Source organism: Eutrigla gurnardus, assembly GCF_963514095.1.
Source record: "Eutrigla gurnardus genome assembly, chromosome: 20".
Taxonomy (NCBI): Eukaryota; Metazoa; Chordata; class Actinopteri; order Perciformes; family Triglidae; genus Eutrigla; species Eutrigla gurnardus.
The window spans coordinates 13,233,805-13,251,171 of record NC_139931.1 but is presented as its reverse complement, the minus strand read 5'-3'; the positions used below and the strand labels follow the sequence as shown (position 1 = coordinate 13,251,171).

Here is a 17,367-nt window from a genome sequence, read left to right as displayed (position 1 = left end):
GGGAACTTGTAATTGAGTATTTACATTTTATGCAACGTTATACTTCTACTGCGCTTCAGGTTATCATTTTTCATACCCTTCCTGTGTGTTTTTCTGAGCAGGAGTAATTGAAATAAGCACAACCGTAAACATTAATGCAACACATTACTGCACAAAGTACATTTTGCTGATAATACTTACAAGGACCTGAATGGAAATAAGGTCTTGGTTTTGACACAATGTTTACAATGGTATGATGTGATGGTAGAGATGTGGATATATTATTTATTTATATATGCCAAATATTTCTCTTTTAATAGTTTGTCAATACAAAATATACTTAAGTAATTATATTCATGCTGGACCGTTACTTGTAGTATAGTTTTTTCACTGTGTAGTATTAGTACTTAAGTACGTAAAGTATCTGCTACTACTGTTTAGTTTCCCGTTTCAATTACTTGCCCTCTCCATCGCGCGGTCCTACCATTTCCCAGTATCCCTGAAGGCAGCAATACGGCATGGTGTGGAATGAGCCAATCAGGAGACAGGGAACATCAGCCAAGCCTATCGGCAGATGGGCCACGGAGACAAAACTCCCAGGAAGCCCTTCTTCTCTCCGGCTCCTCTGTTGTCAACAGACGGGAAGAGTGAACCTGCGTGGCCGATACAATTCAAAGTATCACCGCAACACACTTCTAGAACCGTCACAGGAAAAAGCAAGGTAAATACCGTGTTGTCGTTTTAAATAGGCATTTACTTTGTTTAATACTTCCACTAACTATCTATTTCGGTCTCTATGACTATTAAACGTAAACCAAGTTTATGGTCTCTGTCAACCCACTTTGAACCTGAAATCAATCACCGTTATCAAGAAGTTTGAGTAACAGTCACTCTGAGAAATGATGGGTATTTGCCAAAAGAAAGTGCACTGCTGTCTGACTGGGTTGTAAATGAATGAAACGTCTGGGGGTCGGGCAGGTTTGCATGTATTAGAAGTTAGTAGGTCAATGTGGTCGAGTTATAAGTGAATACGAAACTCCAACTGTCTTTTCTTCTAAATCCTCTTTCTTTTTTTTCTTTTTTACCTCGCTGTGTTTGATTTCGTGCTGATTTCGATCGGTCCCTGATATTGCCTCCTCCCCCCAGCCATCCATCATGACCTCTTTTTAATTGTCAATGTGTTTTTGCTGATATTTAACAGACCAGACAGGTCGGTTACACAGGGACAGTGGGTGATCGATGAAACCTGGGTGAGTTTTGGATGAACCATGTTCACCTCACCTGGAACCAGCGCTGTTGTTTCCTCATGATCGATAGTGAGAAAGGACCAGGACAGTCCCATTAATCCATTTGAGAAATGACTGCCAGGTCCGCAGTGTAGGCCTAGAGCAGGGAGGCTTTCAGCTTAATGAAGCAAGCAGAAGGAACGCCATCCGGCCAAGGTTACAGATGCACAGTCACTCTGATACAGGACAAACTCTGGATCAGACACTTTGGATCAGGTCACCAGCTTGTGTTTGTGCAGGATGTGCAGTATATTCCAGATGTCAGGATGGAGTTTAATGTGAAAATGTGGCAAACATCACAGTGTGTTCAGAGAAGGAGCAGTCCTACCGCCTACAACATATAATCTATGCAAGGGGTGTCATTCTAAATTGCAACATCATTGATTTACCCGTTTTTCCTGATCTTGGTGATGTCACTGAAGTACAATCTCTGTGTCTCCTCTACAAAGATGAAGGAACCCCTGTGCAGTAAAAAGACTCGCTCTCGCCCTGTCGCTGGAATTCACCTTTTTCCGTAGCGTTGGTGTCACACTAACGTGTTGGTACACCCTCATAGGGAGAAATTATTGAAGCTGACTGTTGTTAAACTTCTAACCCTGACTTTCTGTTGTGAGCTGTGCGTGCCCGAGCTCTTGGAGATGACCTCATCGAGTGACGCTTGTGGCCAAAGTGTAAAGGTCCTCCCTTTTGCAATTAAAATTTATGGATGTTATTCCAAGTTATCAGATTTTTCTTTCTCTATGTTACTTCTGGCTTTTACTGACACTCGCATTGCTTCTGCACCACAAAGCACATTTCTCAGTGCTGTTTTCCTGTATACTGCTCATACGTAGATTAGATCTGCCTGTCATTTATGTATTCGGCTGAACGGTTGGTTGCTGCAGTCCAGGTACGACACTCCAGTAGGAACCTGATTGTTTGAGTGGCAGATAAGTGTTACCTCATTAGTGTGCAGGTCAAACTGTGTTGGATTAAGCTTCACTGATTTTGCTGTCTGTGTCTTGCTGGTTTCAGCAAACTAAATAATCTGACTGTGCATAAGGACAGACGGCCTGAATCTGCTAGAATGTTATCAGATTTTCTAGTCTCTCTTAACTCTGTGCAGTCAAACTGCATGTGTCCTGAGAGCAGAGGAGGTCAAACAGGGTGCTTTTGTTTTTGTCATAAAAGAGCTCTTTCTTGAATTCAGAAAGCAGTAAAAACCTCCTTCCATGTCTCCTTCCATCGTGTCTGTCAGCTTTCTGTATTCATCAGACCCTCCACATCTCTGTATCTGCTCTGTATTCCTTCATCTGACTGCTCCTCTGTATATCTCCCTCTATCTACCCCTCCTCTCCTCCTTCTTAGGCCAGTCTAGCCCTGCAGTCATGTCGGCCAAAGCCATCTCCGAGCAGACGGGAAAGGAGTTCCTCTACAAGCACATCTGCACGTCGGCAGCTGTCCAGAACAGATTCCGCTATGTCAACGTGACGGCCGAGACAGACTTTGACCGACTGCCGCAAGAGCACCCGTGGCTGCTCACAGAGGTGAGGCAGAAGAACCACTTTGGACCAAATTTTAAATCTGGAGCATGACTTTGGATTTTCTTAAGATGAGTAAATAGTCCGTTTGTTATATCACACATTCATAGCACATAAATGCAATAAAGCTTAGTCCTCGTTAAGGCTGTGGAAAATGATCTCCACTTTATGGAGACAATCACTTAGGCTGGCAGCGGAGTGGTCTCTCGGCGCTCGTTAGCGGATGTCTTAGGCAGCAGAGCGATCCAGCAGCTCGAAGCATAAACGCAGAAGAGAACGTAGCAGAAAATAAACCCTCTTTTCTCTTCCATTCTTTACTTGACTGCTGAGAGGTCAAGGTTCAACTGGGGAAACCAAACAGTTGTCGAGGTACGAGACAGGTGCATCGCCCTGCAGATCATAGCGAAGCACTAGCAGATAGATGTGCTGTCATAGAAGTGAATTGAATTACTCCGTGACTCATCTTGCAGGATAAGATGACATCCTCCCCGTGTCTCCCTCCTGGCTGCAGGTTTTTTTCTGGAAGGTACGGGGAGGATGTGGATGGCAGATACACGGAGATGTGCGCGGTAGATTTTATTAGAAAATTGCATTAACTTTCACCCTCGACCCTCTTTCGATGCTTTCTGGCGAGCATCCAGGTACTAATGGGTCCACTGTCATAAGTCATTCTCTTAATCTGTCTTACAAGTGAGAGGAAGCGCGCTCAGTCGGGGGGGTGGATGCAATTTTTAGATTTGCGTCAGAAGGGAGAGATTCGAATCTGGCATTTGCTGATGATGATATACTTTAATGATTAAACCACCAAGCAGAAAAGTAAATATCTGCTGTCGCATGCTGGAATTTAAGATTATTATTATTATTATTATTAGGTTTCATTGCATGCTGGATTCCTGTTTTTTGTTTTTGAACAGAATTCATTTCTGTTGGATCCAGAGTTTCAAATAACAATCCTTTTCCTTTTAATCTGTCTGTATATGTTGATTTATATATTATTATTATTTGTATATATTGCTCCATACGTTGCAAAAAAAAAAACAAAAAAAAATAGTAGTTGAATTTTTACACGATTACTAAATTGATTATCTAAATTGTTACATATTAAATGTGTGATAACTTTTAATTGACAAATTGTTTCATCTCCAGTTCAATCTCAGAATCATCAGTTTGATGTTTTTCAGCTGAGGCTACACATAGGGGCCTGTTGGTCCTGCTAAAACTGACAGTTAATTATCTTCCTCCTGCAGAGGCTGGTGGTGAAGCCGGACCAGCTGATCAAGAGGCGAGGGAAGCTGGGCCTGGTCGGAGTCAACCTGGACCTGAACGGCGTCAGGGAGTGGCTGAAGACCCGCTTCATGAGGGAGACGACAGTACGTCATCCTCCCCCTCCCCCTCCCTCTCCCTCTCCAGCTGATTGCCTTCATCCACCCATGTTTGAGAGTGTACACTTTCCTGAAGGCTCCTTCAATCAATATTATTCAGACACTCCTCCTGCTGCTGCCCTTTCCTTCACCCCCTTCCCTGTTTTGCACTGATGCATTCGGTTTGTATGTTTGTATGTATGTTTGCCTAGCCGCTCAAATTACTGAGGTACACTGGTGAATCCGTCCAGTCAGCTGGAGCGCTGGTGAATAAAGAGGCAGTGCATCTATCCAGTCAGCATAACCACAGCACAACAGATCCTTCATTATGCCACGGGGATGCTGCTTTGCCTCATAAACCAAGACGCAAGTTATGGAGAGACTGGGATGGTTCATAAAGCATCCTGTGTCAGTGTGTGTGTGTGTGGGTGTGTGTGTGCTGAGATTGCGTAGATGTATCTCTTCACAGATGAGATGAAGCTGTCAGCTGCTGCTGGTGGCAGTAAATGAGAATAAATGAAGCCACAGCTGTATTGTAGAGAGTGTGTCAGCTTGTATGTTATCTTTATTGTTCTCTTAAGAGAATATATATAGAATAGAATTAAAGTAATTAAGCGGATGAATCACCATCAGATATATCTTGTGGACAAACATTGTATTAATAATTTTTTTTTAAATAAGTAGGGTGAATCTTATCAAACAAAAAGGATGTTCTAGCACTCGTCTGACTGCTAGTTACCGTCTACTTCTTTTTTATGTCAGCTGGCATGCAAGCTTTTCTTAGAGATAAGAGATACCATCGGGGTATTTGTGTGCAGAGGAACACGTTCTGTCAGATACCAGTATCTCTGAATGACTTCCTCTCGCAGAGCCACTTTCACACTTACGTATCCTCTTCACTTCCTTTCTTACCATCTGCTCTTCACAAGTTAATCACTGCTGCTGTGTGCTGCAGTTGCACACAGTGCTTCACTCCATCAAAGGAGTGTTATGTTCCTTTCTGTAATCGTGTTACCACAAGTGGTTGAATTGAATATACAAATTGTATTCACAGCATGAGTGGCTTTTAGTAATTTATTTCACTCTGGAAGACAGTAATGGAGGAGTCAATTTATTTGAATTGCCCTGACCCCTTGTGTTAAAAAAAAATTGAGACAGGTTTTTTTTTTTCTCCACCCGTTATCAACAGCCTTTTTATTTGCACACTTCAAAATGGCAACTCCCCCTGCGCCCTTTTTATGATTTTGTTCCGTTCTCTCCGGCTGTCTGCTCTCAGCTGGTCCCTCGTTACTTTACGCCTGTTGGCCTTTAACGGGGGAACCATGACGGCCTCACCAAATGAACAGTGGCTTTGCCTCGAGTCATACCTGACATTTTCTTTCTCATTCTTCTCAACCCGTCTCCTTCGTCAACTGACTTGCATATTTAATCGTTTTGATTTAATATACCTTTTGTCCCCTCCTCCCGTCAGTCTAGGAGTCGGTCTGAAAAGAAGCACCCGTAATCTGAACATCAATCTGATGCTGACCAAACTGTTTCTTTATCTACTAAGCATTTTATCTCCTTCTAATTCCTAATTATTTTGTTGATGGTCCTCAGGTGGGAAAAGCCAAGGGCGTTCTTAAGAACTTCCTCATCGAGCCGTTTGTCCCCCATAAGCAGGTAAAGCACCCACTGCACATCTACCATCTCAATACTGTCTTGCCTTCTTTATTATTCATCACAGTAGACTCTAGTAGCAGTGGAAATACAAAATGTCTGGCCAAGAACCATTTATTAAATGACGTCCGTGTCATTTTAACGGCCCTTTGTTCAGGAGGAGGAGTTCTACGTCTGCATCTACGCCACCCGTGAGGGCGACTATGTGCTGTTTCACCATGAGGGAGGGGTGGATGTGGGAGATGTGGATGCCAAGGCGAAGAAGCTGCTGATAGGGGTGGATGAAAAGATCAGTGCCGATTCTGTGAAGAAAGAGCTGCTGACTCACGTCCCCAATGACAAGAAAGCGTAAGTTAGAAGGAAATATTTGTAGTATATATTTGCATATGCAGCTTTGTGTCAATGGTACGCTGGCAACTTTCATATCTACAGTTTGTGTTGCTTGGTTAAGGTGGAAAGAGACCACTTATAAAAGGAGTTCTCTATTCTATGACTTGGATGTAATAAACACAAAGCTCTGTGGTAACATCCCCAACTAAAATGTAATTATACAAGCTTAATATTTAATAGAATTAGCTTTTTTTTATTATATCGGATTGTATTGACCTGTGTTTCTGCTATTTGTAGAACATTGCTCATGCAGAAATCCTGTCGTATAGCATGTTAAGTTAAGTTAAACAGATATTCAAATGACAAATAATTATAAATAATATTCATTATTATTTAGAAGCAGTGACTCTGCTCTAAAAACAAAAGCTTTCGTACAGCTTTTTAAATATATTTGACTGCCAAAATGTAAGTAGCTCAACTCAAAACAACTGAAAAATGACCCAAAGGCCGCATTTTCCATTATATAATTAATCCAAGAGGAAATGAAAAGAGAAGCTCAGGCCAATGACACAGGAGAAAGCACTTTGATATTGGCAGTAAATGTGGGGTGGGGGTGATGGGGGGGAGTAGGAGGAGATGGTTGGCGGGTTTCCATTAGGAAAATGACAAATTCTCCTCTACTTCGCCTTTCTTCGATCAGCCTCCACCCCCAGCTTTTTTTTTTTTTTTTTTACATCACAGCCACATTCAGCACACGTCCGTTTGTTTTGATGGGTATGACGCAGTGGCTCACCCCCTCCAGCCCCCCCATCCATCTCTCCAGCCCGCCTCTTGCGACGGCAGATTCTGGCCAGACTCACTGTCTTGGCTGTCATTTGTGAAGCTGCCCCAGAAATCACTCTGCCAACCTCGGCTCACCCCATGCACTCGTCTCCTGACACTCTGGCTCACAAACAAAACCTGCCCAGTTTTCCTGCCCTTCCATCAGAAGCAGACATGGGAAGCTGAGTCACTCGAGGTTTCGGTCACAGTTTTCCCCCACAGGCCAGTCGGAGTCCTGACAACCGGCTGATGTGGTTACAAAGGCTCCGGGGCGCCTGCATAACTGACAGGCAGGAGAAAAAAGCCTCCCCCTCCCCCACCTCCTCCTCCTCCTCCTCCTCCAGCAAACCCCACCCCTCACTTCTCTGTTTTGACATGTGAAGGAGGAAGTCAATTAGATTTTGGCTTCTCTACAGCAGCTAATTTACAGGTGGACTGTTTCCTGTCCAGCTCAACCTTAACAACTCGTCATTGTTTGTCTTGGTTTGTGTGGAAATTATATGATCTAAATAGGCTATAATTATATAATAATGTATAAGGGACAAGGGTAGTCTGTTTTTGTTTTTTTCAACTTTACTGTTTTTGAGAGAACTGGTTTGCAGTTCACTGATAGTCGATGTGAAATACAGACTTACTGTTTTTTGTGTTTGCTTTGGAGTTCATTTAAAAAAATATTTTTAATTGAATACATTTCTTTGTAAAGATTAGAGCTGCAATGAACAATTCAATTGTTCGTTTACAAAATGCAAAAAAACGAAGACTTCAAATAGCTTGTACTGTCCGACCAAAACCCCCCAAAATATTCTATTTACAGTAATATAATACAGAGAGAAGCAGAATATTCTTACATTTGAGAACCTGATGGCAGCAAATGTTTGCACTATTGCTTAAAAGTGATTGAAATGAGTAGTTATTTCAGCTGTAACATGATTATAACTCCATTATATTGTGTCATGATTAACTGGTCGTTCTCGTTTCTGTTGCTGCAGACAGATGAGGCTTTAATGTGTTGAATGTGTGTCTCTGCAGGGTCCTGGCCAGCTTCATTGTCGGGCTCTTCAATCTCTACGAGGACCTGTTCTTCACATACCTGGAGATCAATCCACTGGGTATGTTCTTCTTGTGTTTGTTTGTGCTTTATCTGAACAAGCAATCATGATGGAATATACATTTGTATTCCCAGGCAGATTGATAAATATCTTATTTATTTGATTTTGAAATTAGAACGGGGATATCAAAAGGAAATTGGAGATGAAAACATCAATGTGTTAAGAAAACCTCATCATAAAGCCAAGAGTCCTTATTCTGGCACAATTTTAACACTGATGGAGGAAAACATTAAATAATTCATGCACTTCCTGTTTGATGAAGGCAGCGTGTATATTTATAATAGAGTAATTGGGTACCAGTATGTGTCCTCTGGCAGCTGTTGTTGTGGATGTAGCAGGGCTACAGAGACTGGCTCCCTGCTTTGATCACATCCCACCTCCTCCCCATCTTCACTTTCCTTCCACCTCCTGCAGGGACGGCAGGAAGGTTGTGGCCTAACATAATGAAACTCAGTGAGGGGTTGTTCCTAAACCTTGTAGAATTATAGATCTCCCCCCTCCCTCCCCTCTTTCTCAGTGGTCACAAAAGATGGCGTTTATGTGCTGGACATGGCAGCCAAGATCGATGCCACAGCCGACTATATCTGCAAGGCCAAGTGGGGCGATGTGGAGTTCCCTCCACCCTTCGGCAGGGAGGCCTACGCTGAGGTGAGGAAGCACTGGAGAGACGGAGCTAACAATGCATCAGAATTCAAATCTGTCAGCATCAAATAGCTGGTTGTTCTCCAAAGAGCGAGAGAATAAGCTTACTGGGGTGTTATGTAGGAGGTAATTTGACCAAAAACTGACCGATCTCAGGAAAATATAGAATCTCAAATGAGTTATGAATGAGTATGAATTAGGGATTTGATTTATTACAGTGAATAAATGTCATTAACTATGATTTAGATGATATGATGGTGCCCTTCTAGAAGGTGTAAAATGTGTCAGCCTGAAGAAGGGCGGGGCAACTGTGGAATTAATGAGGAAGGGCCGTATGAAAACACAGCCATTCACCAGCCTTTATGACTCATTCTGGAGAGGGACGGAGACGGAGAGAGATCCTCGGCTAAAGTTCGTCATAAAAACACTCAATATCCTCTAATGAGATGTACCAGATACTCTGTTAGAAAAGAGCTGATTTTGTTCTGGGGACTTCTGGGTGATGCATGGAGGAGCTTGTTCGAGGTAGACTGTCTGTGCACCAGACGTTCTGGCCTAATTGGGCTGCTGTGAGTCTGGAGTGGCGATGAGGGACAGCGGGTGCCTTTGATTGGGAGCCTTTTTACTCCCAGCCACCATCTGTGGCCCAGACTGTCACAAACAACCAGTGATGCACATCAAATTCACTCTCCCTCTTAAAATGTATTCAATATTTCCAATTAATAACCTTTTTTTTAAATCGATGCAAACACTGTAAATTAATTGTGGTGCTTGTTTAAGTGGTGCTCATGTTCAGGCTACAATCACACACCCCGCCTTCTTCTGTAGTAATAAACCTGTCTCACACGTCTTCGATGACTTTCCTTCAACTGTTGCAGGAAGCCTACATCGCCGACCTTGATGCCAAGAGTGGTGCCAGCCTCAAACTGACCCTGCTCAACCCCCGAGGCAGGATCTGGACCATGGTGGCAGGAGGAGGCGCCTCGGTGGTGTACAGGTACCTAATCTCAGTGTCCGAGCAGGACTACATAAAACAAAGCCTGAATAAATAAGACTCCATGATTGTGAAGTAATCCAATTGGATGTTTTCTTCTGGCTGCTGAAACATTATCCTCATTACCTTGATTCCAGTACGTATAATTGATTTAGCATCGACTCTGCTCGTTCAGCTGCCTGTGAAATTGTATTCCTGATGTTGATATGATAGAGAGTCTGGAGGAATGAGTCGTGTCTCCCTCACTCCCGTTTCTTGGAGGTGTAAAGTGTGACAGTCACACCAGCCATGACTAATTATTCCCTCTGTGCACTGTTAAGTTGTCGCGTCTCTTTACAGTTCAGTATTCATTCAGAGCAGATGAGAAAACGCATTTAGATTTTAAGTGTATTCTGAAGTTTAGTGCTCAGGTTAAGTTGCTTCTCATCTTATTTTTATGTAAATACTTCCACATACCTGTTGCTTTTTCCTCTGACTGGTTGACTCATGTAAAAACTCTCCTAGTGACACAATCTGTGACCTGGGTGGCGTCGACGAGCTGGCCAATTATGGGGAGTATTCAGGAGCACCGAGTGAACAGCAGACCTATGACTACGCCAAGACGATCCTGTCTCTAATGACCAGAGAGAAGCACCCTGACGGTATTTAAAACAACGCTGCCGGAACTTTCTGTGTGCACTCATAATTGTCTTTTTTTCTCCGCCTTACATTGTGTTTGTGTCATAATATTTTCCAGGGAAGGTTTTGATCATTGGGGGAAGCATTGCAAACTTCACAAACGTTGCAGCAACATTTAAGGTACATTATCGCATGCTTTTTTGATTTTGTAGTAGCCATAATATGAATGACTCAGAAGTGAGTTATTCACTGAGCTTATCCTTGTCTTTAGGGGATTGTTCGAGCCATCAGAGACTACCAGGTGCCGCTCAAGGAGCATGAGGTCACTATTTTTGTCCGCCGAGGAGGGCCCAACTACCAGGAAGGTCTCAGAGTGATGGGAGAAGTTGGTATGTTGGACATTCATGTTTATTTTATATCCGTTAGCACCTGCTGATTTCCATACACCTCACTTAATTGGCTTTCGCCTGCTCTCCTCAGGCAAGACAACCGGGATCCCCATCCACGTCTTTGGCACAGAGACTCACATGACCGCCATTGTCGGCATGGCCCTGGGCCACCGGCCAATCCCCAACCAGCCTCCTGTTGCTGCCCACACTGCCAACTTCCTTCTCAACTCTAGCGGCAGCACATCGGTATGAAGCGTACTGACTCCACAAGACAAATAGGCTGTCACGGCATTGTGCCGACTCCCTGTGCAGAGAGTTTACATCATCCACCAATACTGCGGTGCAGTATCGTGATAGAGTGACTTGCATGCCACAGCCTCTGTTTTAGTTTCTGTCTTGTCCTTTTAATGAACCAGGCTCTTTTACATAAGAGTATTGCAAAGCATTGTGGGCTGCTTTCACTCAGTTCACTCAGACCACAGTAAGTAACTTACTACAACTGCCCTGAGGCAACCATTAAGTCTGCAGTGCTTGGGCTTTCAGCAAAGTGTGTGTGCGTGTGCGTGTGTGTGTGTGTGACAGAGTTATATGCATGATGTAAAAACTGTCCTCATTAGCACACACTTTTTAAAATGTGCAGAGCAGCATTTAAAAAATAGATGAATCTTTTTTTTTTGGTAATTTGCAGACCCCAGCATCCAGCAGAACGGCTTCTTTCTCTGAAAACAGAGCCAAAGTTGAGAGCTCACCAGCCAAGAAGAGCAAAGCTGGAGCTCCAATCGGTGAGAAAACACACAAACCATTGCTCTGGGAAATCTCTTTGAGGCTCTGATGTGTTTTCATGCATGGTTCCACCGCTGGGCAGAATGACAGGTGGAAGGAAGATTTGTGATCATGCATGGTTGAGTTTAGGCGTTATAGCTCCCTCTTTAGACAGCAGGAGGACTCTGTAATCCAAACTCACTAAAACGTGAACTCCGTGTACTGATATCAAATCTCACACATAAACACTGTATCCAATACATCTTAAACACCTCTTCTAGTCCCCATGTCAGCGGTGTTCTTTCAGTGTCTGCTCCTTTCACGTGTCTGTGACTAGAGGAGTAAATAACCTACAATATTGTGACCTGGAAAGTTTTCCTTTCACTGCAGCCAAGGCAACTTCCCTCTTCAGCAAACACACCAAGTCCATAGTGTGGGGTATGCAGACCCGGGCCGTTCAGGGTATGCTTGACTTTGACTATGTCTGCTCCAGAGATGAGCCATCTGTCGCAGCCATGGTCTACCCGTTCACGTGAGTGTGCTCTGTCCTTCCTCTTTAGTTTAATGTTGCTCTGTTGTCAGTGTTATTGCTTAAGTAAATTGTGTCACATTGTGACAAGCGATTTTCTGCATGGCTGCCTTACAGTGGAGACCACAAGCAGAAGTACTATTGGGGCCATAAAGAGATCCTCATCCCGGTGTTTAAGAACATGAGTGACGCCATGAAGAAGCACCCAGATGTAGACGTGCTCATCAACTTCGCCTCTTTGCGCTCAGCCTTTGATAGCACCATGGAGACCATGCAGTACCCACAGGTGAGCGCACCATCGCCCTCCCCATCTGCAAGGTGCTTAGCAGTTGAGAAATATAAAGTTAAAACCATTCCATCCTTTGCTTTCAGATTCACACCATTGCCATCATCGCCGAGGGAATCCCTGAAGCCCATACCAGGAAGATCATCAAGGCTGCAGATGAGAAGGGTGTCACAATCATTGGACCAGCAACCGTGAGTCTTACTTCACTTCTCATTAAAAAAAAAAAATCACAGTTTCACTCTGTGTACTGTTATCTGAGCAAATCTGTGTGTGTGCTTTTGTCCAGGTTGGAGGAATCAAGCCAGGCTGTTTCAAGATCGGGAACACAGGAGGCATGCTGGACAACATCCTGGCCTCCAAACTCTACCGGCCGGGCAGTGTGGCCTACGTGTCCCGCTCAGGCGGCATGTCCAATGAACTCAACAACATAATCTCACGCACCACCGACGGTGTTTTTGAAGGTGTGGCCATCGGCGGGGACCGGTATGTAACTACGTTTTACCTGTAGCATGGAAGCACTTGGGTTTGAATCGACCTTTAATTTTGGACTTTTCTGCAGATACCCAGGCTCGGTGTTTACTGATCATGTGCTGCGCTACCAAGACACGCCTGGAGTTAAGATGATTGTTGTCCTGGGAGAGGTGAGGAACGATTCTACACACACTGGTGCCGTACGCTTTTAAACAGTTATTGATTTGCTACATCCTGAATCTGTCTCTGCCTTCCACAGATCGGCGGCACAGAGGAGTACAAGATCTGCCAGGCTATCAAACAGGGCAGGATCACAAAGCCAGTGGTGTGCTGGTGTATTGGCACCTGTGCCACCATGTTCTCCTCAGAGGTAAGAGGGCAGATGGAGAGTCTCGTGCGTTGCACAATGGCATTACTGACTGGTTCATTGACATTTCTGACCCACGTCGCACCTTTCCGTCCCCCCTCAGGTTCAGTTCGGCCATGCAGGAGCGTGTGCCAACCAGGCCTCTGAGACAGCCGTAGCTAAGAACAACGCTCTGAAGGAGGCTGGTGCCTTCGTCCCCAAAAGCTTTGATGAGCTGGGAGAAATCATCACGTCAGTGCACAATATCATGTTCACTCCTTCAGTTCATTGTGCTCATTTGACAAACTGTTGTCATTATTCTTTGAGAGTGATTCCTGAGCTCCTCTTACGGTCTTCCGTGTCTTTTTCATTTGTGCAGTTCTGTTTATGATGACCTTGTTGCCAAAGGAGTTATCGAGCCAGCTGAAGAGATGCCTCCTCCCACTGTGCCGATGGATTACTCTTGGGCACGAGTGAGTATGCCTCCGAACACTCAACCGCTTGAATCAAGCTTTTAACTGGTGGCTGAAAGCAGATCAAAAACTGTAACAAGTCATTTTGTTTGTAAAATGAGAAAGCTGGATCCCAACTAATATAACTAATACCGTATGTAGTGAACTTTTTCCAATTCTTCTTGCCCTGCAGGAGCTGGGTCTGATCCGTAAACCTGCTTCCTTCATGACCAGCATCTGTGACGAGAGGGGTCAGGAGCTCCTCTACGCGGGCATGCCCATCACCGAGGTCTTCAAGTCGGAAATAGGCCTGGGAGGAACTTTGGGGCTTCTCTGGTTCCAGAGGAGGTCAGCTGCTTAACCTCTTAACCCAGTAGTCGCGATAATGGACCACATAACGACTGTTGTTTCTCTTCTTTGTGCACAGGTTGCCGAGGTATGCCTGCCAGTTCATCGAGATGTGCCTCATGGTGACTGCTGATCACGGCCCTGCTGTTTCCGGAGCCCACAACACCATCGTCTGTGCTCGAGCTGGCAAAGATCTCATCTCCAGCCTCACCTCCGGCCTCCTCACAATCGTGAGATACTCAAACCTGTGATTCGTGTTCTTGATTCACTTGGACCTGCAAAAGTCCACCATGAGCATGTGTTTTTCCTTGTTCAGGGTGACCGCTTTGGAGGGGCCCTGGATGCTGCAGCAAAGCAGTTCAGCAAGGCTTTTGACAGCGGCATGCTGCCCATGGAGTTTGTCAACAAGATGAAGAAGGATGGCAAGCTGATCATGGGTATTGGCCACAGAGTCAAGTCGGTGAGTGTCATGGCCTCCTTAGCATGTGTGTAACAGCAGAATGATCTTTACATCGCAGTATATTTACATAAATCTTATTAAATAACACAGAACAGAGCTCCTCTATATTGCTCACGTTGCTTTGGGGCTAAACAAGTACTACATACATTTTCTGTCCTTCCCCAGATAAACAATCCAGACATGAGAGTCCAGATCCTGAAGGACTTTGTGAAGCAGCACTTCCCCTCCACCCAGCTGCTGGATTACGCTCTAGATGTAGAGAAGATCACCACATCCAAAGTAAGATATCACCCATCCTCTCATTCACAGCCTTTACTAAATACTGACATGCTCATTTCATTGACATTATTATGTTCCCTCTATGTTGATTTTGTTCTATTAGAAACCCAACTTGATCCTGAATGTGGATGGTTTCATTGGTGTGGCCTTTGTAGACCTGCTCAGGACTTGTGGTGGTTTTACAAGGTGAGCCAATAAATACAGTCCATCTTTACAAAGTCTTATCATTTTTCTTCTAAACAGTTTTCACTTCTTCTCTTAAAAGGGACACCTTAACTATATTTAAGACAAAATGGAGAAACGGCATTAAGTTATGTCTATATTGCATAGATCTTTGTTTCCATGCTTCTCCCCCATACTGCCTAAATATAGTAATAGTATATATGAGAAATTTAGAGTCAAATGTATGTAAGTGTAGTCAGTTATACATTCATATAATAAATAGGTGGGAATAAATGTTGGGACTACAAATAATACTACTAAATCAGAAGTGTGAGCCTGATTTTCACTCAGTCAGTGTTTGAATTTATGTACAAAAGCATTGGAATTAACTTTCTTTTAAATGCATTAACTCTTATCCTTGTTATCCCTCGTGGCCGTCACAGGGATGAAGCCGATGAGTTTGTGGAAATCGGAGCTCTGAATGGCATCTTTGTCCTGGGGCGCAGCATGGGATTTATTGGTGAGTAATTTCTGTGTACAGACAAGCTGCTACGGTAACGTAATCAAGATGGAAAACACTTGACAATCCAGCCATCCTTTATATATCTCCTCAGGACACTACCTGGACCAGAAGAGGCTGAAGCAGGGTCTGTATCGCCACCCCTGGGATGACATCTCCTACGTGCTCCCAGAACACATGTCCATGTAATCAGAGGGACTAAACCAGAGAGTGTCATCCCTGTGTCCCCAAATCCCCTCACTCGAGCTGTCAATGTGCTGCCCACACTGTGATCTGTCACCCTAAAGCAGTGGAGTCGTATAGCGAAGATGTTACTAGAGTATGTTTTTAGTTTTGGAAACCTGTCAGTGCTGCATTTCTGTGACTTATTAGTAAAACCTGCCAAACTGTGAAGCTCCAGTAAAATACGGTTGTGGTCTGACTGAGGGAGATCAGATGATGAATCGGATACACAGGTGAGGGAGGGAAAAAGTGGATTATTCAGTGGCGGACCACCACCACTCTCAGTGCTTATTTACCCCCCTATATATCATTGTTATATTAACCTAGCATGTGTCACACTGTGTGTCCGTGCAGCTCTCTTCATTGTGCCACTTGAGAATCATGAGCTTGCTACAAGGGGTGAACATGTTGTGCAATAATGCCTATAATTCTGGGAACGTACTGTAGATCAGAGCTTTATTTATGTATAGATGTATTGATAGTTAAAATTAAAGGGTACAAGAATGTAATGATTTTTGTTTTGACACTGAGGAATAAGAAACATCGGTCTACTTACTGGGGCAAAAGGGACCATTATGAGTCATTCCTTGCAGGTGCCGCCATTTGCTGTCCCCAGGAAATATTCTATCTCAGCTGGTGGGAAAATGTGGGAGTATTTTACAAAAGGGTTTAAATCAAAGTTGAGGGTTAGTCATGAGAAAAACAACAACAAAAACTCCCCAGTTATTTGTGTGGATCAAGGCATTTTTGCCTTAAGCCCCAGAATGTGGTTATAGACCCATCTTCTATGAGGAATTGGCTGTTAAAAGATTACATATTCATTATTTTTTTAATGTCTTGACATAATTAATATTAATGCATTAGTCCCATTAAAATAAGCTTAATTGTTATTAGAATATTTCCATCAGCACTATAAGACAGCAAATGATTTAACAATGAAATGCCATCATATTTTTAATGTTTTCACATATTTTTTTCACATGATTAAAATATTAGGTCTAGATATTTTTCTAATAAATTAAGATTGTTTTATTTCTCTGTATAGGATTTTAAACGTCAACATGTCCAATAATAAACATCTATTACACACTGACTTTGCATTTGAACAAAACCAATGAATGTGAGACAGACAGCATTCAAGTCTCAATTTGGGACATTTGACACACCTTTCAAATTGATATGTGGACAATCTGAGACTGGTGACTAGTGACTAGACTGGTGACTGCAGGACAAACCCTCAACTCTATTTGAAATTAAGGAAAATTATACATTTTCACATAATTCATGAGGTCAAAAAGAAAATGTGTTTCCGTCATCACCTCTGTCATCCATTATTCAAATGCTACGAAACTAGAAATTAAATCTATGGACAACCAGAAACCTCGCTAATGTTGTTGCAATGTGAATAGAACTGTTTCAGTGTGACTTGAACGTGCCTCTACTGATTTGTTGTATGTTGACAACTGTGTTATTGAGTAAAATAAAATGTAATTCATATCATGTAATAACACAGTGTGTGTGTGCAGTGCAGTCTTTTGAATATATTTAACCTTTGCCCAGATAAAAATTGCAAACGACGGGAAATTGTGTCAGGGTTGGATTGAGAATTACGCCCTTATTTTATTTCCCCAATTAAAATCGACAAGCCTGCGCACCCTTCTTTTATTTGGGCTCAGTCCAGCATGTAAACACAAATGTCACTAATAACATGTTGACATAGGTGTGCCATGGCAGGATAATTATGCATCTCCAAAGATTAATTTACTGGCACACCTAATCACACAACCATCAGTATCATTATGACGCCTGTGCTTTTCCTGC

The 17,367-nt window shown here is 43.3% G+C and overlaps 2 protein-coding genes across 2 annotated transcripts in view; one reads left to right on the top strand and one right to left on the bottom strand.

The window, feature by feature from the left end:
* Nucleotides 1-17,367, bottom strand: part of nkiras2 (NFKB inhibitor interacting Ras-like 2) — a 73,166-nt gene that overhangs the window by 23,297 nt on the left and 32,502 nt on the right. The gene's annotated exons all lie outside the window — the stretch shown is intronic.
* Nucleotides 562-17,062, top strand: aclya (ATP citrate lyase a). The gene is made up of 28 exons (XM_084036186.1): nucleotides 562-700; nucleotides 2,613-2,791; nucleotides 4,033-4,155; nucleotides 5,746-5,808; nucleotides 5,963-6,153; nucleotides 7,987-8,066; nucleotides 8,584-8,714; nucleotides 9,587-9,705; nucleotides 10,207-10,343; nucleotides 10,439-10,500; nucleotides 10,592-10,709; nucleotides 10,801-10,955; nucleotides 11,398-11,491; nucleotides 11,862-12,003; nucleotides 12,118-12,286; nucleotides 12,373-12,477; nucleotides 12,573-12,769; nucleotides 12,846-12,927; nucleotides 13,017-13,127; nucleotides 13,228-13,355; nucleotides 13,483-13,576; nucleotides 13,749-13,903; nucleotides 13,983-14,133; nucleotides 14,220-14,363; nucleotides 14,529-14,642; nucleotides 14,746-14,828; nucleotides 15,248-15,324; nucleotides 15,419-17,062. The coding sequence occupies exons 2-28, from the start codon at nucleotides 2,633-2,635 to the stop codon at nucleotides 15,511-15,513; spliced, it is 3,279 nt and encodes a 1,092-aa protein (XP_083892312.1). The 5' UTR covers nucleotides 562-700; nucleotides 2,613-2,632; the 3' UTR covers nucleotides 15,514-17,062.